Source organism: Aedes aegypti, chromosome 3, assembly GCF_002204515.2.
Source record: "Aedes aegypti strain LVP_AGWG chromosome 3, AaegL5.0 Primary Assembly, whole genome shotgun sequence".
Lineage (NCBI taxonomy): Eukaryota > Metazoa > Arthropoda > Insecta > Diptera > Culicidae > Aedes > Aedes aegypti.
In genome coordinates, this window is record NC_035109.1 from 181,497,917 (window position 1) to 181,515,952 (window position 18,036).

Here is an 18,036-nt window from a genome sequence, read left to right on the forward strand (position 1 = left end):
AAACTATTTCATGTCCAAAAATATATAGGTCACCGCGATAATTTTTGAGCAATACACGTGGAAAGTCATTCAATGGCAAAATTTTCCCGACTTTGCTTGTTTCGCCGAAGTAAGCTGGAAAAACCAAGGAAAATTCTGGAAAACTTTTTTCCACGATTTGAAGGAAACATGATCCCTCGTAGCGTGAAAGGTTTTATATGACCAAATTCGGCCAGGTTTAAGCAGCCCAATGGTCTAAAGTCAGCATAACGCCTTCGCTCCCATACAAATTTCAAATCGCTCAAACCCATTAGACGATCGCCTTAATGATAATCCTGACTACACCCATGGTACTATCGTCTTACGTATCGTACGCTATATCTACTTACTATGATATGAACAGAATTCACATAGTAGAACAATAAATGCTTCTAGGTAAACCTTGTTTCGTACTTTTATAGATATTTTTTGATTAATCATTGAAGACGTACATTGTAGCTACAGTTTTCTATGATTAGCTGATAATTTACACAAATCCAAGTAAAATATGAGGCAACCGAAACTAATTTAATTATAACTAAATTATAGACAAATATGTATGCAACGCAAATATGAGTCTGCTGAAGCAATCAAGCCAAAAGGACCGAGTCGTAACGATCCCTAACCTAAAAACTTAACTGCACGGTATGAGATATGCGAATCGCTTGCATATTCAAAGAGTTCCATTCAATTTGGAGTGCCCTTCAGATAACAAAGCCAAAATTGAGATTGTTTTCCGTTACGACTTCTCTCTTCCAGGGTGTTGATATGGGCGAGGCAAAAAAGATTGCACTCCGGATGGCGCACGAAACGGGTCTGACGTACATCAACGGGTATGACCACCCGCATATCATGGCCGGCCAGGGCACTATCGGACTGGAAATTGCGGAACAAGTAAGCAACGTCGATGCCGTGGTGGTTCCAGTCGGAGGAGGAGGACTCATCGCCGGGATTGCCACTGCCATTAAGAACTTAAGCCCGCAAACCAAAATCATTGTAAGTTTACCATTGCAGGACGCACTGTGGTCTGAACGAGCCGGATTCATTGTCAAAAATCTTCCTTAGTCTCTAACAAAAGGTTACACATTGAGACTTAGGGTCGTTTTCGACCTAAAAGCTATGTAATGTGTGATGATTTGTTACATAACTCAAAAGGGTTAAAAAAAGAATGCATGCTGACTCTTACAACATTACACTCTTAAAATCATTTGCACAGAGCATGTGTGCAAGTTACACAGTTGTGTTAGAGTTACAAACTTTTATATTTCCATCCTGTTTTTTCACCCACAGTTTTTTCACTCATTTTTGTGTACTAGTAGATTAAGGATTTACATATGTCTGAAACCTGAAAAACAAAATGAGATGCCAAATTATGAAAAATAATGGAATCGTTCTGGTGCGATTCAATCCCATGACTCCAACGCCACAGAGCGGGTAACGATTCTGTAGCGCAGCCCGCCAACCTGGAATCGAAATCCTTCACGACCCCACATGCTCTTTCATTCACAGACGAGCTGGGCACAGCTTTTTAGTGATGAGCGAAATGTAGAGGCGCGTGATTAGGTGGTGGCCGCCAATCGACAACCGAATGTGCAAATTGAGGATCGAAGGTCGTTACTTCAATATCAGCATTATCAAACAGGATACGAACCATTACTTTGAGATACTTAAAGTGCGCCAAAGACTTCCCATTGTGAACATCATTCGATATCGGCGCCCGCCACGGTACAATCTGAAACGACACTAGCTACACGAAGTCGCAACTGATTACGCGCAAAGCCTTGAAGCAGCGTTGCTGGATGAGGGAGAGCTCATCGCCAGAGCCCATTAACAACGCAGCGAAAGGTGCCGTAAGGATCGTGGAAAGAAATCGACGGAGCGGTTGGTTCGAGGGATTTCAGACGGTTTTGAACGAGAATACTGCAGCGCGGACGATGGAGCTATAGCTAGGTACCCGTCAAAATGTGAAACGATACAAACAGAAGCAAAGGCAGCAAACCCATCTAATCCGGAATAAAAAGCGCCGCCTGAAAAAGCGAAGATGAAGCAGCTGTATCGTTCTCAAGAAATGCGTAAGTTCTACAAAAAACTCAATGCATCCCGCAAAGGCTTTGTGCCGCGAGCCGAAATGTACCGAGAGGTATCTTGACCGACGAAGGTAAGGTGATTGAAAGATGGACGCAGCACCTGAATGATGCAAAGGCGGAAGACCAAGGCAGCAGAAGGAATGGTTTGATCAGTACCGTAAAATGGGGTGAAGTTGATCACTTTTGAACAATTCTGTTCTGTAACTCCAAGTAGGATGCATGTATTATCAAACAAATATTTTTAAAACCTGTACTGGTTGAAAGTTTATCGAATTATACAAACGAAATTTTTACGAAATGTTATCGTGATAACAAAAACATTTTTTAGAAATCAAAAAGTGGAGTTTTTGATACCGGGGTGTAGTTGATCAATTTTAATGATAGGTTTCCTAAAATAAAGATATGCTATTAACTTAATTTGGGGTCACTGAATCTGAATTAATTATCAAAAATCTTACAACTTGTTGAAATATCGGTCAATATTAGATTTGAAAGTCGTGAATTACAGAATACACCACAATAAACGCCTGAGGATATGCAATTTTCTTTTAAATTAGCAACTCATTCGCAAAAAATAAATATTTACCTCGGAAACTGATTTTTTATCCACAATGCAGATTTAAAACTGTATTCAACATATCTGGTATATATGAAACAGGTTTTTTAAATGGTGTCTTTATATAGCCTTGACAATAATCGATTGTTTGGAGAAGAACCCTTCAACAGTTCATCAAACATTTTCTAAAAATCAATTTTTCCATGGTATAATTGTCTTAAATGTCAAACCGACTTTAGGAACATCAAGAGTAGCTATCAGGTAATGCGACATCGAAGAAATTATGCAAATTGGAATCGAATCATTGTTCTCTTGACAGTTTTTACATGTTGGTACGTGAGTGATCAACTTCTCCCCACTGATCAACTACACCCCGAATTACGATACGCTGGATGAGAGAGACATGTCGATTCTGACTCTGAGCGTTGGTGAGAGTGTGTAACGCAACTATGCCGAGAAAATCGGTGTCAAGGAATCAGCGGCGTCCTGTATACTGGTGGAACGGCAGGTTTAGCACCCTCCGTGCAGCCTGCTTGAGATCTAGAAGACGCGTGCAGAGAGCTACATCCGAAGCCAGCATGGAAGAGCGTAAGGTGACCTACCGGTTGACCAGAGCCGCGTTCAAACGGAAGATAACGACGAGTAAATCGAACTGCCACAAGGAGTTATGCCAGGAAGCTGACGCAAATCCCTGGAGCAACGCATATTGAGTAGTGATGGTGAAGATTAAGGACCCAGTAACACCAGCTGAAATGTGCCCGACAAACTGAAATTTATAGTGGACGGTCTCTTTCCTACGCATGCCCACACCGTACGAACTGATAACGGTTGCGAAATGATTGAACCTGAACAAAGCGATCTTGGCGTTCCCAGACATATTTAGGACAGCGTTGCAGAAGTGTTTAGCGGAAGTCTGCTTTCCAGACAGATGGATGGCGCAGATGCTGGTGTTGCTGTCAAAACCGGGAAAACCGCTAGGGAATCCTGCTTCAGATAGAACAATATTCTTGCTGGATACTCGTGGTAAACGGCAATCGATACTGCGCAGTGGTAACGATAGACGTTAAGAACGCGTTCAACAGTGCCAGTTGGGAGGCTATCGCCGCAGCCCTACACAGAATGCGGGTTCCCGAATATCCGTGCAAAGCTCTGCAAGGTTATTTTAAAACCCGGTAACTGGTTTACGACAGGGATGAATGTCAATTGAAGTAACGGTGGGAGTTCCACAGGGATCAATACTGGTCCAACACTGTGGAATATGATGTATGATGGAGAGCTAACCTTGACACTGCCGAATGGAGGCGAGATCGTCGGGTTCGCAGATGACGTTGTTTTTGTGATAACTGGCGAGACTACGGAGATGCTGACGACCGAATAGCTAGACGCCATTGGCAATTAAAAGTGAGGTTAAGTTGCGAAAGTTTGGTAAATTGGAATGACTATTTACTGTTCTCTGTGCCTTAAATTGCGAAAATCTTGTCAGTTAAATGATTGTGGTGATTTTTCTTCCAAAGTTATCACTAGAAATTTTAATTTCGATACACGAATCCCTATTCTAGAAAAGCGCCATCTACGCATTTTAGCTTCACCAATTAAATCGTGGATGACTGGAGTCAAGCTGCAGTTGGCTTATCACAAAACGGAGGTGGTGCTGGTCAGTAACTGCATGGCGCTCTCTAAATCAGTGGAGCTCTTGGAGTAATGGTTGACGACAGGCAAAACTTCAACAGCCACGTACAGGGTGTCCGCAAATTATCCGTACAAACTTTGAAGGCATGGCTCTATACAATCAAGCATAATAAATTCAATATTCTTGCATGGTTTTAAACATTGGCTTATTATATTCTTAAGAAGTAAGTTTGACACATTTCCGATTTCAAATAATTGCACAACCAACCCAAATGTATTGAGGGGTCTTAAAGGGACCTGTTTTTCAAGCTTTATGACGGAAGAGAAATTTCCATAAGACTCACTGGATTTGAACCGTACAATTTTTTATTTCCAGTCTAACTTGAAGCCACTAACCTGTAGATTATTACAAATAATAATAGGACATTTGGATTCATCTCTTTTAGGTTTTAGGGATAACACATCTCCAGTATGACTAGCGGCCCTCAGGAAAAACGTCTCCGAAAAATTTTAATTTGCCTATCTCAGTAACAAGCAAATATTTACAAATTTTTTTAAGTTGTATTTTGTGCTAACATATAGATATATTATTAAAGTTACATGGACATTGATTTTTCATTGTTTTCAATGCGAGATCATCTTTCCAATATTTTGCTGTTCGGATAATTTGCGGACACCCTGTAGTCTATGCCTGCGAAAAGGCAGTGAAAGTAGCTAACACTGTAGCTAGGATCATGTCCAACATTGGAGAACCAAGAAGCAGCACGAGGCGTGTTCTGGCGGCCGTATCATTGTCCATACTACGGAGTACTGGCTTGGGCTGCAGCGTTGGGAACTAAACGTAACCGAGAAAAGTTGGCAGGTACGGGAAGCGAGTGCCCACCGCACTATATCGTCGGAGACAGTGTGCGATATCGCCGGAATGATCTCTATCTGCATCACTCTTGCTGAAGACATAGTATGCTACCATCAAAGGGACACAATGAATGTGAGGAATACCATCAGAATGGATATATTGACGAGGCAGCAGGAGTGGAATAACTCGGAGAAAGGAAGGTGGACGCACAGACTAATTCCTAACGTGCCGATGTGGACGAAGAGGAAACATTGAGAAGATTACTTCTTTCTAACTCAATTGTTGCCATTGATGCTTCCGGAAATATCTGCACAGATTCGGACACGCAGAGTCTGCACAATGTCCGGCCTGCCCAAATATCGAGGAGACCCCGGAGCATGTTATATTCGACTGCCCTCGATTCAGGGATATACGAAGCGAGATGATGCCAGAAACCGCAAGCGTCCTAAATCCGGACAATATCGTGCAGAACATGTGTACTTGAAAAACGATAAACAGGGGAAAAACGACAATTAAGTGGCAAAGGAGATGGCGTGAAGACCAGAGAGCTCCGGGTCGCAATTGGAGTAGGCTAGACCCTCCGTCGTCCGAGTAGAGCGGGCGTAGCGTAGTATCGGTAATAAATCGTCGGGGCGCCTGCAAACCGGAAGTTATCCTTCAACCAGAATTGCAGAAGCGACCCTGACATTTGGTCGACCTACTTTAAGTCGGAATAGACTGAGTCTACCGCCGGGGTCTAGCTGAATAATTCGCGAAACAGCACCGTCAAATGATCGTCGGGGCGCCTGTGAATCGGAAGTTTCCCTCCACCGGAATCGCAGGACCGATCTCGATATCGCTTCGGAGTAGGCTAAGTCCACCGTCGAGGACTATTTGAGTAGACCGCGTAGTAGCACCGGCAAATGATCGTCGGGGTGCCTATGAACCGGAAGCTTCCCTCCACCGGGATCGCAGGACCGATCTCGAAATCTGCCCGTCCAGCATCGGAGTAGTCCACCGCAGGGGACTAGTTGAGTAGATCGCGTTTTTGCACCGGCAAATGATCGTTGGGGCGCCTGTGAACCGGAAACTTTCCACCACCGGAATCGCTGGTCCGACCTCGGCATCTGCCCGGGTAGCATCGGTTCAGGAGATCTTCCGCCGGCGGAGAAATCTTCGCCAGGATAGATCCACCGCCGGGGACTACTCTGAGTTGTACGTAGCGTATCACCGGCTTAAGACGTCAGAGTGCTGGTGAGCCGGAAGCCATCCTCCAAACGGAATTGCTTGGCCGACCTCGGTATCCAACTGGTCAGCCAGGAGAACTAGAACAGCAGAAGCGGAGAACGAGTCGCCGTAGAACAACGAAGTGCACATGAGCGTCCAGTAGAAGTTAAACAGGGCTCTGACGCGAGGCCAGTCAAACGAAAGAATGCGTCTTCGCCCAGAAAGCTGTTCAAAGCCACGGCGAGATCTTAAACTGCCCATTGGGCAAAACGAGTAATCATAGAGTAGTGATCAGCATTTTTGACGACATTAAGCTCCAACAGCGAACTAGCAGAACAACTAGAGGCTGAGATTGACGGAGTGCATGAGCACAAAACTCCCCCGATGAAGTTACCTGTAAGGGTATGCGATATGGATTTTTTCCATGTCGATACGAAACGAAACGATACGCGGAATATCTTGCGCTGATAATGACGAAACGAAATTTTAAAATGCTTCGTGTAACTCGATACGAAACCAAATATCTCACGGAATTTTTCGAAACGAAACGAAATTTTTGAATTTGTTTCGCGGAACACACGTTTAATTTTCTTGTCAAAAGCTGGAAATTTGACAATAGCCATACAAACTTCTTTTTTAATCCTCTACCATATGGAAACCTTTAGCGTTGCTCAGCAGAATCTTTACATGTTTTGGTAAAACTATTTTCTGTTTGTTTGAAATCTTCTTAATAACTTTATAAGGTTTCATTTCAACATATCTGAAACTCGCACAAGGCAATGAGTGGGTTTAATTTAAATGTAACAACTAAGAAGTGGGTCGAAAAGCAGTTACAAACATTTAAAACAATCTCAAAAATACTGAGAGGAGTCCAAAATTAATTTGCTTTTTAGAAACGCCTTACGATTTTTTAAATCATGTGGATGTGATGTTATGCTAATATATACCATAAAACATGGAATAATGATATTAATTTGTTTTTTGCTGCACTTTATTCTTTGTGGCCTGAATGAATGTGATTGGGAACACAAGTCGATAAGTGATCATGAAAACACTAAACTGAGGAGCAGACTCTGTCCCAGTTGGAACGCAACGCAAGAAAAAAGAAGAAAAATAAGTAGAACAGAGGAATGACTGGAATATTTGCTTTAGTATTTGCTGGAGTATTGAATTAAATTAATTTTTTTTAAATCCATCAACACATACCTAAGAAATCAATCAAGATAAATTTAAAAGAACTGCAAAAGTAATAAACTTCAAGAGATATTGCGATAGCAACTTAACCAGGATTGCCTGTTGGGGTTAATTTAGAAAGTCCTAATAAATTTTCTGGAAAAGCCTTGCATAAACTGTGAATTAATTCATGGAGGGATCAAATCTGGATGAATGCAAACTTTTAGAGTAAACCTTGTAGAAAATACTGAAGGTATTTCTATTATTTTGTAGAGCAAATACTGGAGAAATGATCCTATTCCAAAATCTGTGGAGGAATTTCTGGACGATTTCTGGAAGAATTAAGGATTGCTGATATTATCTCATTTTCAGATTCTTTGTTTAAAACTGACTACAAAATCACATTATCACTGAATTTTGAGCCTCGAGAGTATTTAAAAAAATATTTGAAAATTTCGAAATAGTTATTTAGGCAACAAGTTGCAAACTGATGATTTTTTCAGCACGAGTTGTACATTTATCCAACGAGGCTCGCCGAGTTGGATAAATACAACGAGTGCTGAAAAAATCGAGTTTTGCAACGAGTTGCCTACAACATTTTTTGCTATTTCGAAAAATGCAATTTCAGCTGGATGAACTCTAAAAGCACAAACAAACATTTCTAGAAGACCCACATGGGCACACATCCATGCGTAGTATCAATTCAATATTTTTCAATCACGTAGGCTGTGATACAGTAGTACCTCTACCCATGAACGTCACAAGTTTTCACGCTCCCACCGATATCAGGTAAGACAGCACAGCACAAATGTTGGACTATTCGATTTCAAATCAGAATCGCCAGCCTGTGTGGGGTCGTCCATAAATTACATGCTCATTCATGAGGAGAGTGAGGGTCTGGCCAATGATCACGGTCCATACGAATTTTATAAATGTGTGTATGGACAAATGACCACGAGGAGGGAGGGGGGTGGCCTGGAATCCAAAAAAAAAACTGATCACGTGGTAATGGACAGCCCCTGTCGGAATCAGATCGCACAATGGATCTAGAAACAGATGCAATTATGCTTATTCTGCGCGGAATGTCGAATGAGGGACGAGTCGAATGAGGGACAATTGTCGACTCGCTCCCATTGGATTAACATTAGTCGCCTCACATCACCCGAGGTGAGAACGACTTGTCTTGACTCGCACGCCGTGCAATTAAGCACAAATAGCATGAAGTGACTGGGTTGTTCGGCTGATGCCTACCAAAACAGTACTGAAAAGTGCTACTTTTCAGCACCGAAAAGAGTGCTGAAAAGTAGCACTTTTCAGCATTGTTTTTTCAGTAGGAAAAGTAGGCCGTTATGTCGATCAACTTCTCAATGAAAAGTTGATTGATTTGCAACGGAATTGCAAAAAAATAGTTTTGAACCTGGACTACATAGCATAGAGGAACCGCAAATAAAATTGACAAGTTCACCCATGTTCGTTCAGACAATCCGTCTTTCAATGAGTCAAATTTAATGTTTGGCTTATTTTTTTTTTTCTCGAGATCTAGATGTGCGAAAATCGAAAAAAAATGTTGCGCTTTTCTATTGTGAAATACCCTAGGTACCCCACCAAACTTGAATCTTAATCCGGAACCAATTTTGATGGTGCTTGCAATGCATGAATCAAATTTATAACTGATTTGTGATTTTTACTAAAACAAATCATCAAAATCGATCGAAAGATGGCGCACGCTATGTCTGAACCAGACGATTATAAAAACCGAATGTACATCGTATTTTTTCTCGCTAGAGATCAGTATTTGATCCATATTTTCATAATCGGAAGGTTTTAAAATATTCTATCGGTGAAATTTTTTCCATACATTTTGTATGGGCTGAAATGCGCCGAAAAACGAGGTTTTCATGGGTTTTAGTATGAAAAATAGCTGAAAAGTATAAAAATCAAAATTTCACCGATAGAATATTTTAAAACCTTCCTTATGAAAATATATACATACCTTAATTATGAAAATATGGATCAAATACTCAATCGATCTCTAGCGAGAAAAAATCCCATATACATTCGATTTTTATAATCGTCTGGTTCAGACATAGCGTGTGGCGAAACTAGAAAATTTTGAAACTTGATGTCGGTATTGAAAAGGTTAAGACCTTTGCCTTGCGGCATTTGGCTTCCAATACTTGTAATGATCATTATTCGCATTTTTTTTAATTGGGGGTCGTGAGGAAATTATGTCACGTTATAAGAGGAGAGAGGAGTTGGTGGTGTGGTACAGCGTGAATAAACCTAGATTCATTTTTCGATATAAAATAATGTATGCATCTTCCTTGTTTAAGGTGAATATAAATCGAAGGCATACCTCAGAATTTCAAGAGCACAAATCTAACGAACCCGACAACGGTTCAAACTGAACACTTGATCGATTGGCCATCGAGTAACCAATCGATAGAGTTTTCAGCTTGAATGGACGTCTGGTTCTTTAGATTTGTGCTCTTGAAGATTTGAGGTTTGGCTTTGGATCACCCAAATCAACGCGATTTTTTACGGCGACAGCGACAAACAATCGCTGCGATTTCGCTGCTAAATGTTAGAGTTTTATGACACAACAACGAAATCGCGAAGAGCCTTAACTCATTGATGCGTGTTATTAGTTTTCTCTTCTATTCTCCCGCTGTTGTTATGCAGAATTAAGAGTGACGTCATAGCGGGAAAGCAAGAGAGAGAACTAATGCGCGCATCAATAATCTGCACCACCTGAGCAAATCCAGAACATCAGGGACTCACGCTCCGCAGCTTTTTTTGACATTTGTGTACAAACAATTTTTGCGATATATCAACGGATTTGCTCAAAAGAACACGCGATGTTCCCCGGAGGAAATCGTGGTTTTGCTCTCTTCATTCGTATGGAAGTAACATTGCGGAATTTAGGGCAAATGGCGTTTTTGGAAACTTTACAATGGCAGTGCAGTTTATCATATCCTGCGGACCAGGGTGGGTGTACGGCTGTCAACTAAAAACAAAGCTCGCCTAACAATCATCTCTCGGGCGGGCCGTCCCAAAAAGCACAGGTCTAAACGCGGGCCATGCCAGACAGCAAATGCTGATGCATTTCAACACTCAAACAGCGGGATGCCTAGCAGCGTTGTGAGCTAAACGAATACACCCACAAAACATGAACGGTAGGCAAACCTCGTTGCGTATACCCCCTGTGCGGACCAGTCAATACTACAGTCATCCCACAGTTATGGATAGCACACAGATATGGATCAAAGTTGGATTAAACGGAGAATATCTCATCAAATAGAGTAGCAATTACGCAGAACCCATTTTACCTACGCGAACCATAAATCTATACAGCATCGCAATCAACAATAATATGCTTAAACACATTTGTTCCATTCGTAGGAAATAAAATGTCATAGATATGCCTAGAAGCGTTGATTCATATTTGTGGGGCATTGAAACCCATACCACAGTTATGAATCTAAGCTAAAACGATTCCTAAAGAAACGCCAAAACGTATGCTTTCACTAGCACACCATTCATTTGCCTCACAGATAATTTGCTGTTATAGTGTTTTGATCTATGATATGAGTCGATTTGATCCATAATACGGACCCATTTTTGACTGTACCTGCTAGGAGTAGAAGCGAACGCTTTGCTTTTCTTGTTCGAAATTAAACTCGAATTTCGCGAAATTCCGTTTTATTCCGTTTGTTTTCAATTTTCCGTGGAAATATTTTAACAATTTGGCGAAACGAAACGAAATAGCAAAATACAAATTTCGCCTGTGCGAGTTCCGTGGAATTCCGCGGAATTTCGTTTCGAAGCGTATTTGACGGAATCATTCGGTATTTCGCATACCCTTAGTTACCTGATGTAGTTCCTGGGGAGATTGAGGCACAAGAGCAGTAGAGAAATTTTTTTAGCGGTTAAGTACGCCTATCGTGAATCTCACACCGTGCAAACAAACAACAGGCCAGGCTTTTGAAGCGTTTCCGTACCCTACTATAAATAAAGAAAAACATGCTGACTCCCCTAATAAGTGAAGTTAAGGATGCTATCAAACAGTTCAAGATCAACTTACCAGCTGGAAAGGGTGGTATGGGAGCGGAACTTGTTAAAATGGGCCCGGACGACTTGTCTGCACCAATTGATAGCCGAGATCTGGGAAACAGAACAGCTACCGGAGGAGTGAAAGGAAGGAGTAATATATCCAATATACAAAAAGGGTGACATGTTAGAATGTGAGAACCATCGAGCGATAACTATTTTAACGCAGCCTTTAAAGTGCTTTACCAGACCGTCTTCCGTCTATCGCTGCTATCAAGCAGATTGGTGGGAAGTTATCAAGCCGGTTTCGTGTACGGACGGTCTACAACTGATCAAATCTTTAGCAGTATACCAGGATGAATTGAAGATGAATACGAGCGCGATAAAGCTTGCATTGGCAGACGTGTGATGAACGACGGAGATGAGTTAGAGATGGTTGATGAATATGCGCAGCTCTGCGGTGAACCCAGTATCCAGAAATTCGCCTAAGCTGGAAGGGCACCATAAGTAGGACAATTTTTGATAATCCTGTTATTTTCACAGTGCTTTTTCTGCATAATTTTCTCAATCTGCCAGACGCACAGATATGCTTTGCATAAAAGAAATAGTAATTATCCCAGAAACAGGTTTTTAAGCATCTATTAATATTAGACACCGGACGATTTTGTTCCCAATTTTGTGTAAATCAAAAATCGGACATCACACTTTTTTTTGTAAACGGTGGGATTTTTGGGATCGAAAACGAGTATAATTTGCAAATATTTTTTATGGTACCGTAAAATCGAGTAAAATTGATCAGAAGGGTGAAATTGATCATCGTATCACACGATTTTATTTATGCGTAATGGAGCACAAATATTAATGTGAGCGGTAGTTAATGGACGTTGTGTGTCGTAACTATTGTCGAATTGTGTATTGTGAAGTTTTTTTGCGTTGAAGAATGTTTATTACTATGAAAATAATGTAAGATTTCAAAATCATGCACGGTACAGTATTGACAAACACCTATAAACTTCTATTTCTAAACAAGGATTTGAACATAGTATAAACCTGAAAGTTTGTGAGGATTCTTGAGATATATCCGCAAACTAGATTTTATCACCAAAACTCGTACCAATTAGCTCAAATGGTTGAAATAATTGAATTTCTGTTAGATATCATTGATTTCCTTAGGAAATTGCATACATTGAGGCGTTTTCCGCGTAATTCTTGAAATTTAACTATTCGTTATTTATATAAATATTGCATTGTTAAGATTTTGACAAGCATATTCGGATTCAGGGAGCTCAAATTTATCAAGTAGAATTATTTCGAAAACTAACAATAATGGTATTGACAAGTGATCAATTTCACCCCGAAATGAGATCCCCTGATTTTTTATTTTTGAGATATTTTTTAACACTAAAATGACATTTGTTAGAAAATTTAGGTACATGCGTCGATGAGGCTCACCTTCGTACTTGTTTTCCTGCATTTAGTTGTTTGGCATTGTTAACATTATAGAAAACAGACTAGAAAAACCGTGAAAAATGATCAATTTCACCCGAAATTACGGTAGCTCTCCTATGGGTCATTTATTACTTTTGGTTCCACTGAAATAAAGTTTTCATCAAAAAATAAACGTCAATATATTTCAAAATGTTTGGCTACTCCAATCCAAAGATACATTGATTTTTATTTTAAAATGGGTCGAAAAAGACCCAATATCCTTATTAAGATTTAGTATCTCTCATATATTCAGAGCAGCATCGTGAAACAATCCCTCATGGACCACAGTGTTTCTGGAGCTAAACGAAATTGTAATGATCGTAACTTTCAGGGTGTGGAGTCGGAAAAGTGTCCCAGTTTCACAAAGGCACTGGAAAACAAAGCTCCAATATATACTCCCAACGAGGCAACGCTGGCTGACGGTTTGGCAGTACCGCAAGTCGGTTATAATGCATTCGCCACGACCGTTCCGTTGTTGGACAAAATGATAGTGGTGAAGGAAGAGTGGATTGCTTTGGCCATTTTGCGATTAGTCGAGCTGGAAAAATGTGTAGTGGAGGGAGCCGGAGCTTCAGGATTAGCAGCAATTCTCGCCGGCCATTTGGACGAGTTCAAGGGAAAGAGGTAACAATTATTTTTTCTCTTTATCGGGAATGTTTCCCTTCGGTTTGCGGGTGTACTCATTCTTTCTGCGTTTGCTTCAATAGAGTTGTCCTGTTGGTTTGCGGTGGAAACATTGACACTACCATATTCGGTCGATGCTTGGAACGAGGTATGGCTGCCGAGGGTCGATTGCAAAGGTAAAATACTATTTGTGCTTTTGTATGACTGGGAACTGGATAGCAGGATGCTCTGTGGTTGGGATGCTTCGTATTAATGAGTTTCATCTTGTTTGCAGATTCACCGTACGGGTCAGCGATGCACCTGGAGGGGTTTCAAAGTTGTGCAACCTGTTGGCTAATCTGGGTGTTTCTATTAAAGATATAATGCACGAACGTGCCTTCATTCGCGATGTGAACTCTGTCGAGGTAAGTACATAGACGTCATTAGGCTTAGTTGAGATAGTTGCCCGACTAAGGGTACATAACAAAATTATATCACATTATGTTATTATGATATAATGATTTTATCAAACATAGGTTGTTACAATGTTCCAATTTTAATGCAGGATGTTATTAAAATAACTAAAATTATAACAAAAATGTATACGAATTGTATCATAAATATAACAAAATGAGTTTTAAATCTATCAAAAAAATATCGAACCTTTTTATAATTTTTGATATAATGTATCAAAATTATAATACAGTATTATATACGTTTTTTGATCAATTATATAAAAATTCTAATAAGACATGATATTCCGCACATTAGTCAGAAAAATGTATGTTTTGCCATAAAACAAGTAATTTAAAATTGGGATAGTGTATTATGTTATATTTTTGTTTTAATATTTTCTGTGAAAAAACAGTGTTTAACCAAATTATATAATAATGAGATATGTATATCATATTCTGAAAAAATTTTATTATATTTTTATTATATGCCTATAGTCGGGTGAGCTTCAACTTTTCTTCTATGAGATAGCATAGCGAAAGCAGAGCGGTTTTCCTATGAATTCTGAATGCCCTATAGCGTCCTTTCTTTGATGAGCTAATCTTGGCGTATCTTGCTTTCTATATATCTATTTTATTCACATTGAATTGAGTCTTCCTAAGGAAAACAATGATTAGACACATTTGACCAATTAGAAAAAGTAAAAATAAAACCTAAACTCAGTTGATATATCTCATTGTAAAAGTAATGTCAACTTAGATCTATGTGCAAATGCTATTAAATGATACTGCTGAAATTGGTGCCAATACTTCCTCCGAAACATATTACTCTAAAGATTCTTCCAGCGTTTCATTCGGGGATTTCTTCAAAAATTCTTTCAAGTATTTCTTAGAGTCTTCAAATTTCCCGGGATTTGATATCCCGGGAAACGGGAAATAAAATTACCATTTCCCGGGAAATCCCGGGATCCCGGGAAATTAAAAAAAAACGTGGAAATAATGCCAATTCGGTGGAATTTTATTGTTCAAATTATTCGTATTTTGTGTAGGGTCGGTGTTCCGTTTGCAGACAGTCCCCTATTGTCGCACTAGTAGCTTTTTACGGCCGTTTTGCTACAAATCGTTGCAAAATATTTTTAACATGGAGCTCAGGAACCATTTACTAAAGTACCATTGATACACAACTCAGTTTTGTTAAAAAAAATGATCGAAATATAGTTTTGCTTATAATTTAAGCTCCCTTGTATCTATAGGAAACCTATTGTTCCTATAGTAGCACTAGGGTAATGGTCGTATTTTGGACCCCCTAAGGAAGTAATTTTAATTTTTTGTCCCGATTAATTAATTGCACAACGTAATCAAGTCAAAGCACATGCCAAAATGTAGAGAAAAACTTCCTCTACGAGATAAAAATGCCCATACGGTCATGCAGGATCCAAAAACCGTCTGAAATAATTGAATTGTGAAGCACTGCTTTTCATTATTTTGGACACACCAATACATTTTGGACCCTCAAAGTATATATTTTGGACCCCCGGCATTTTTTATCGTTTGGCGACAAAGTCCACGACACTGGTTATATAATATGCTTGCTCATAGTCTAATCTATCGATTGACAATGGAAAACCGAAGAAATTCTACGCTTTTAGCCCAGAAATTTGCAAAATGTTTTTGTTTACATTTGAAGAATTTCTGACGGCTTAATTTCTGTGTGTAACGTGTTGTAACGGTTGGATGGATGAACCGATTAAATTAAATTATTTTAAGATAAAATAAACACATTTTCTATGTACAAACGGTTGATGCAAGTGCGGAATAGTCCTATCTTTCCAAAGGGCATGCGAATTGAGTTGGTCTTTCAATTTAAACTGAGAAATTTGCAGGAAAATGACCCAGGGGGTCCAAAATATATAGGGGTCCAAAATATATTGGTTACCCTACTAAGAAAAACTATTTTTCATAAAACAAAATAATTAATTAAATAAAAACTATTTTATATCAATCAAAAGCTTTTGATCCACTTTTTAAAGCGAAAATGTAAGAGTTATGTAAAAACACGGTTTTGATTTGTATTTTGCTTTGTATTACAGGCTATAGTAGCACAAACGACAATAAATACAAAAAAAAATGTTTTCGTTTTTTTTTGTGTTTTTTTTTTCCACAAAACCGTGGTAAAAAGCTTTCAGACGTAAAAACAATGCCACTGGCTTTATTTTTCGATTTTATTCGAATATTTGTTCTTAGTCATGCGGCTTCATCGACCCTATATGCATTTTAATCCAGTAAATTTGTTGGTTATTTCTCTTCTTTGTGAGTACTTAATTCATGTTCCTCTAAAGAAATGTTAGCTTCATTTCAAACGCTAGGCTTCAGAACAAGAAAGTTTATAGCATTAAGTAAAAGTCCTCGTAGACTTTATTCTTGATCGAACTAGAGTCTTTATATTAAAAATTGTGTGTTTTATGGATGTGAAAACTTTATAAGGCTACTGAATTCATAGAAGAGATCTCTTGAAAATGTCTTTATTTTATATAGCAAAATTCGTCAAAAACGATATTTATTTTATGAACAACTTTTTCTTTACAAAAAACAAAAAATCAGCATTGAAATATAACTAGTGATGTAGTCAATTCATTAGTAAGAATAAGTAAATGGTGCGATGGTTTTTGTTTGAAAATAGATAGAAATTTCTTTTTTCATAAAGCTACTTGGGAAAAATGAAAATCTCGGGAAATACGGGAATCCCGAGAAACAGAAAATCATTTCCCGGGAAACGGGAATCCCGGGAAATCTCAATTCCCGGGAATTGTTCCCGGGAATGAAAACTCTACTATTTCTCTATGAGTTCGTCAAAAGGATTACTCCAGCCATTACTCGTGGAACTTTTTCGGAAGTTCTCGAACAGAGATCAAAATTTAAAAAAGCTGACATAAACCCAATTATCAAACTCAGTTTTAAGTTGAAAACGAAGTCAAATGTTCATCTGCAATATCAGATAGTTATGAACGCATAAACAATAAACATAAAACATTTTTTGACAAATTCTGACGCAAAATAGCTGCACATGTCCAAAAATCTTAATTAAGAATCAATGTAGAATTTGACTAATTCATATTACCATAACCCGTGAAAACTTTTTCAGCATACTTTTTCTTCTGTTCGATCACGTACAGTGAGTAGTATTTGGTCCTTCGCCCTTGTTGATTGCTCCTGCGGGGGTGGGCGACGAAGGCAAGATCAAACATGTCGCGCGTCGTTCGCGTAGTAAAATCAAAAACGCCACGGAACGTTAGTAGTGTTTGATCTATTGATCGTGTCGCTTGCTCTTGCGTGGACGGGTGATGAACACTTGTTCGGCGTACAATGCGATTATCGAATAATATCGCGAATACGGTTAGGCGTGATTATATAATGGATCGCATCACCAAACATGGGTGACTCCCAGATCTTTACCTTATCCAACTAACCCAATATCCTTTCCAAAACAACTGTGGAGATGCAGAGGTATTCTCAACCTCTAGTAACAACGGTCATCTAACTAACATTCTTTCCCTTCCCCGATGACCGTAAGGACGTGACCGGCGCCGTTATTGACTTTTAACATTTGAGCTCTCGATTTGTGCACATTGAAGAATGGTAAGCTAATCCCAATCCCCATTCATTAATTCCCTGTGCAACTTCGATTGTTCTGGTCAATCACGGAGTAGCAACTATAAATTGTACGGTCATCTATGCTCATGCTCATGTTCGATCCTGTACAGTGGGATTCCGTTTCTGGCAACCAAATAGTAATTTTCAGTTGCCAAAAATGGAACCATGCCAAGATCGGAACCCATTCTTTTACTTTAAGAATAGCATTGAGATGCTTTTACATCATCGTTATAGAACCAACTAATGACCAGACTTTGGAACGGTTCA

At 39.4% G+C, this 18,036-nt stretch overlaps 1 protein-coding gene across 4 annotated transcripts in view; it reads left to right on the forward strand.

The window, feature by feature from the left end:
• LOC5578555 (L-threonine dehydratase catabolic TdcB) overlaps positions 1 to 18,036 on the forward strand; it is a 78,163-nt gene that overhangs the window by 49,558 nt on the left and 10,569 nt on the right. For all 4 annotated transcript variants that reach the window (XM_021851903.1, XM_021851904.1, XM_021851902.1 and 1 more), the window contains exons 5-8: positions 778 to 1,014; positions 13,395 to 13,687; positions 13,771 to 13,863; positions 13,962 to 14,091. In XM_021851903.1, the coding sequence (XP_021707595.1) occupies positions 778 to 1,014; positions 13,395 to 13,687; positions 13,771 to 13,863; positions 13,962 to 14,091 (753 nt within the window). The remainder of the gene's footprint in view (positions 1 to 777; positions 1,015 to 13,394; positions 13,688 to 13,770; positions 13,864 to 13,961; positions 14,092 to 18,036) is intronic.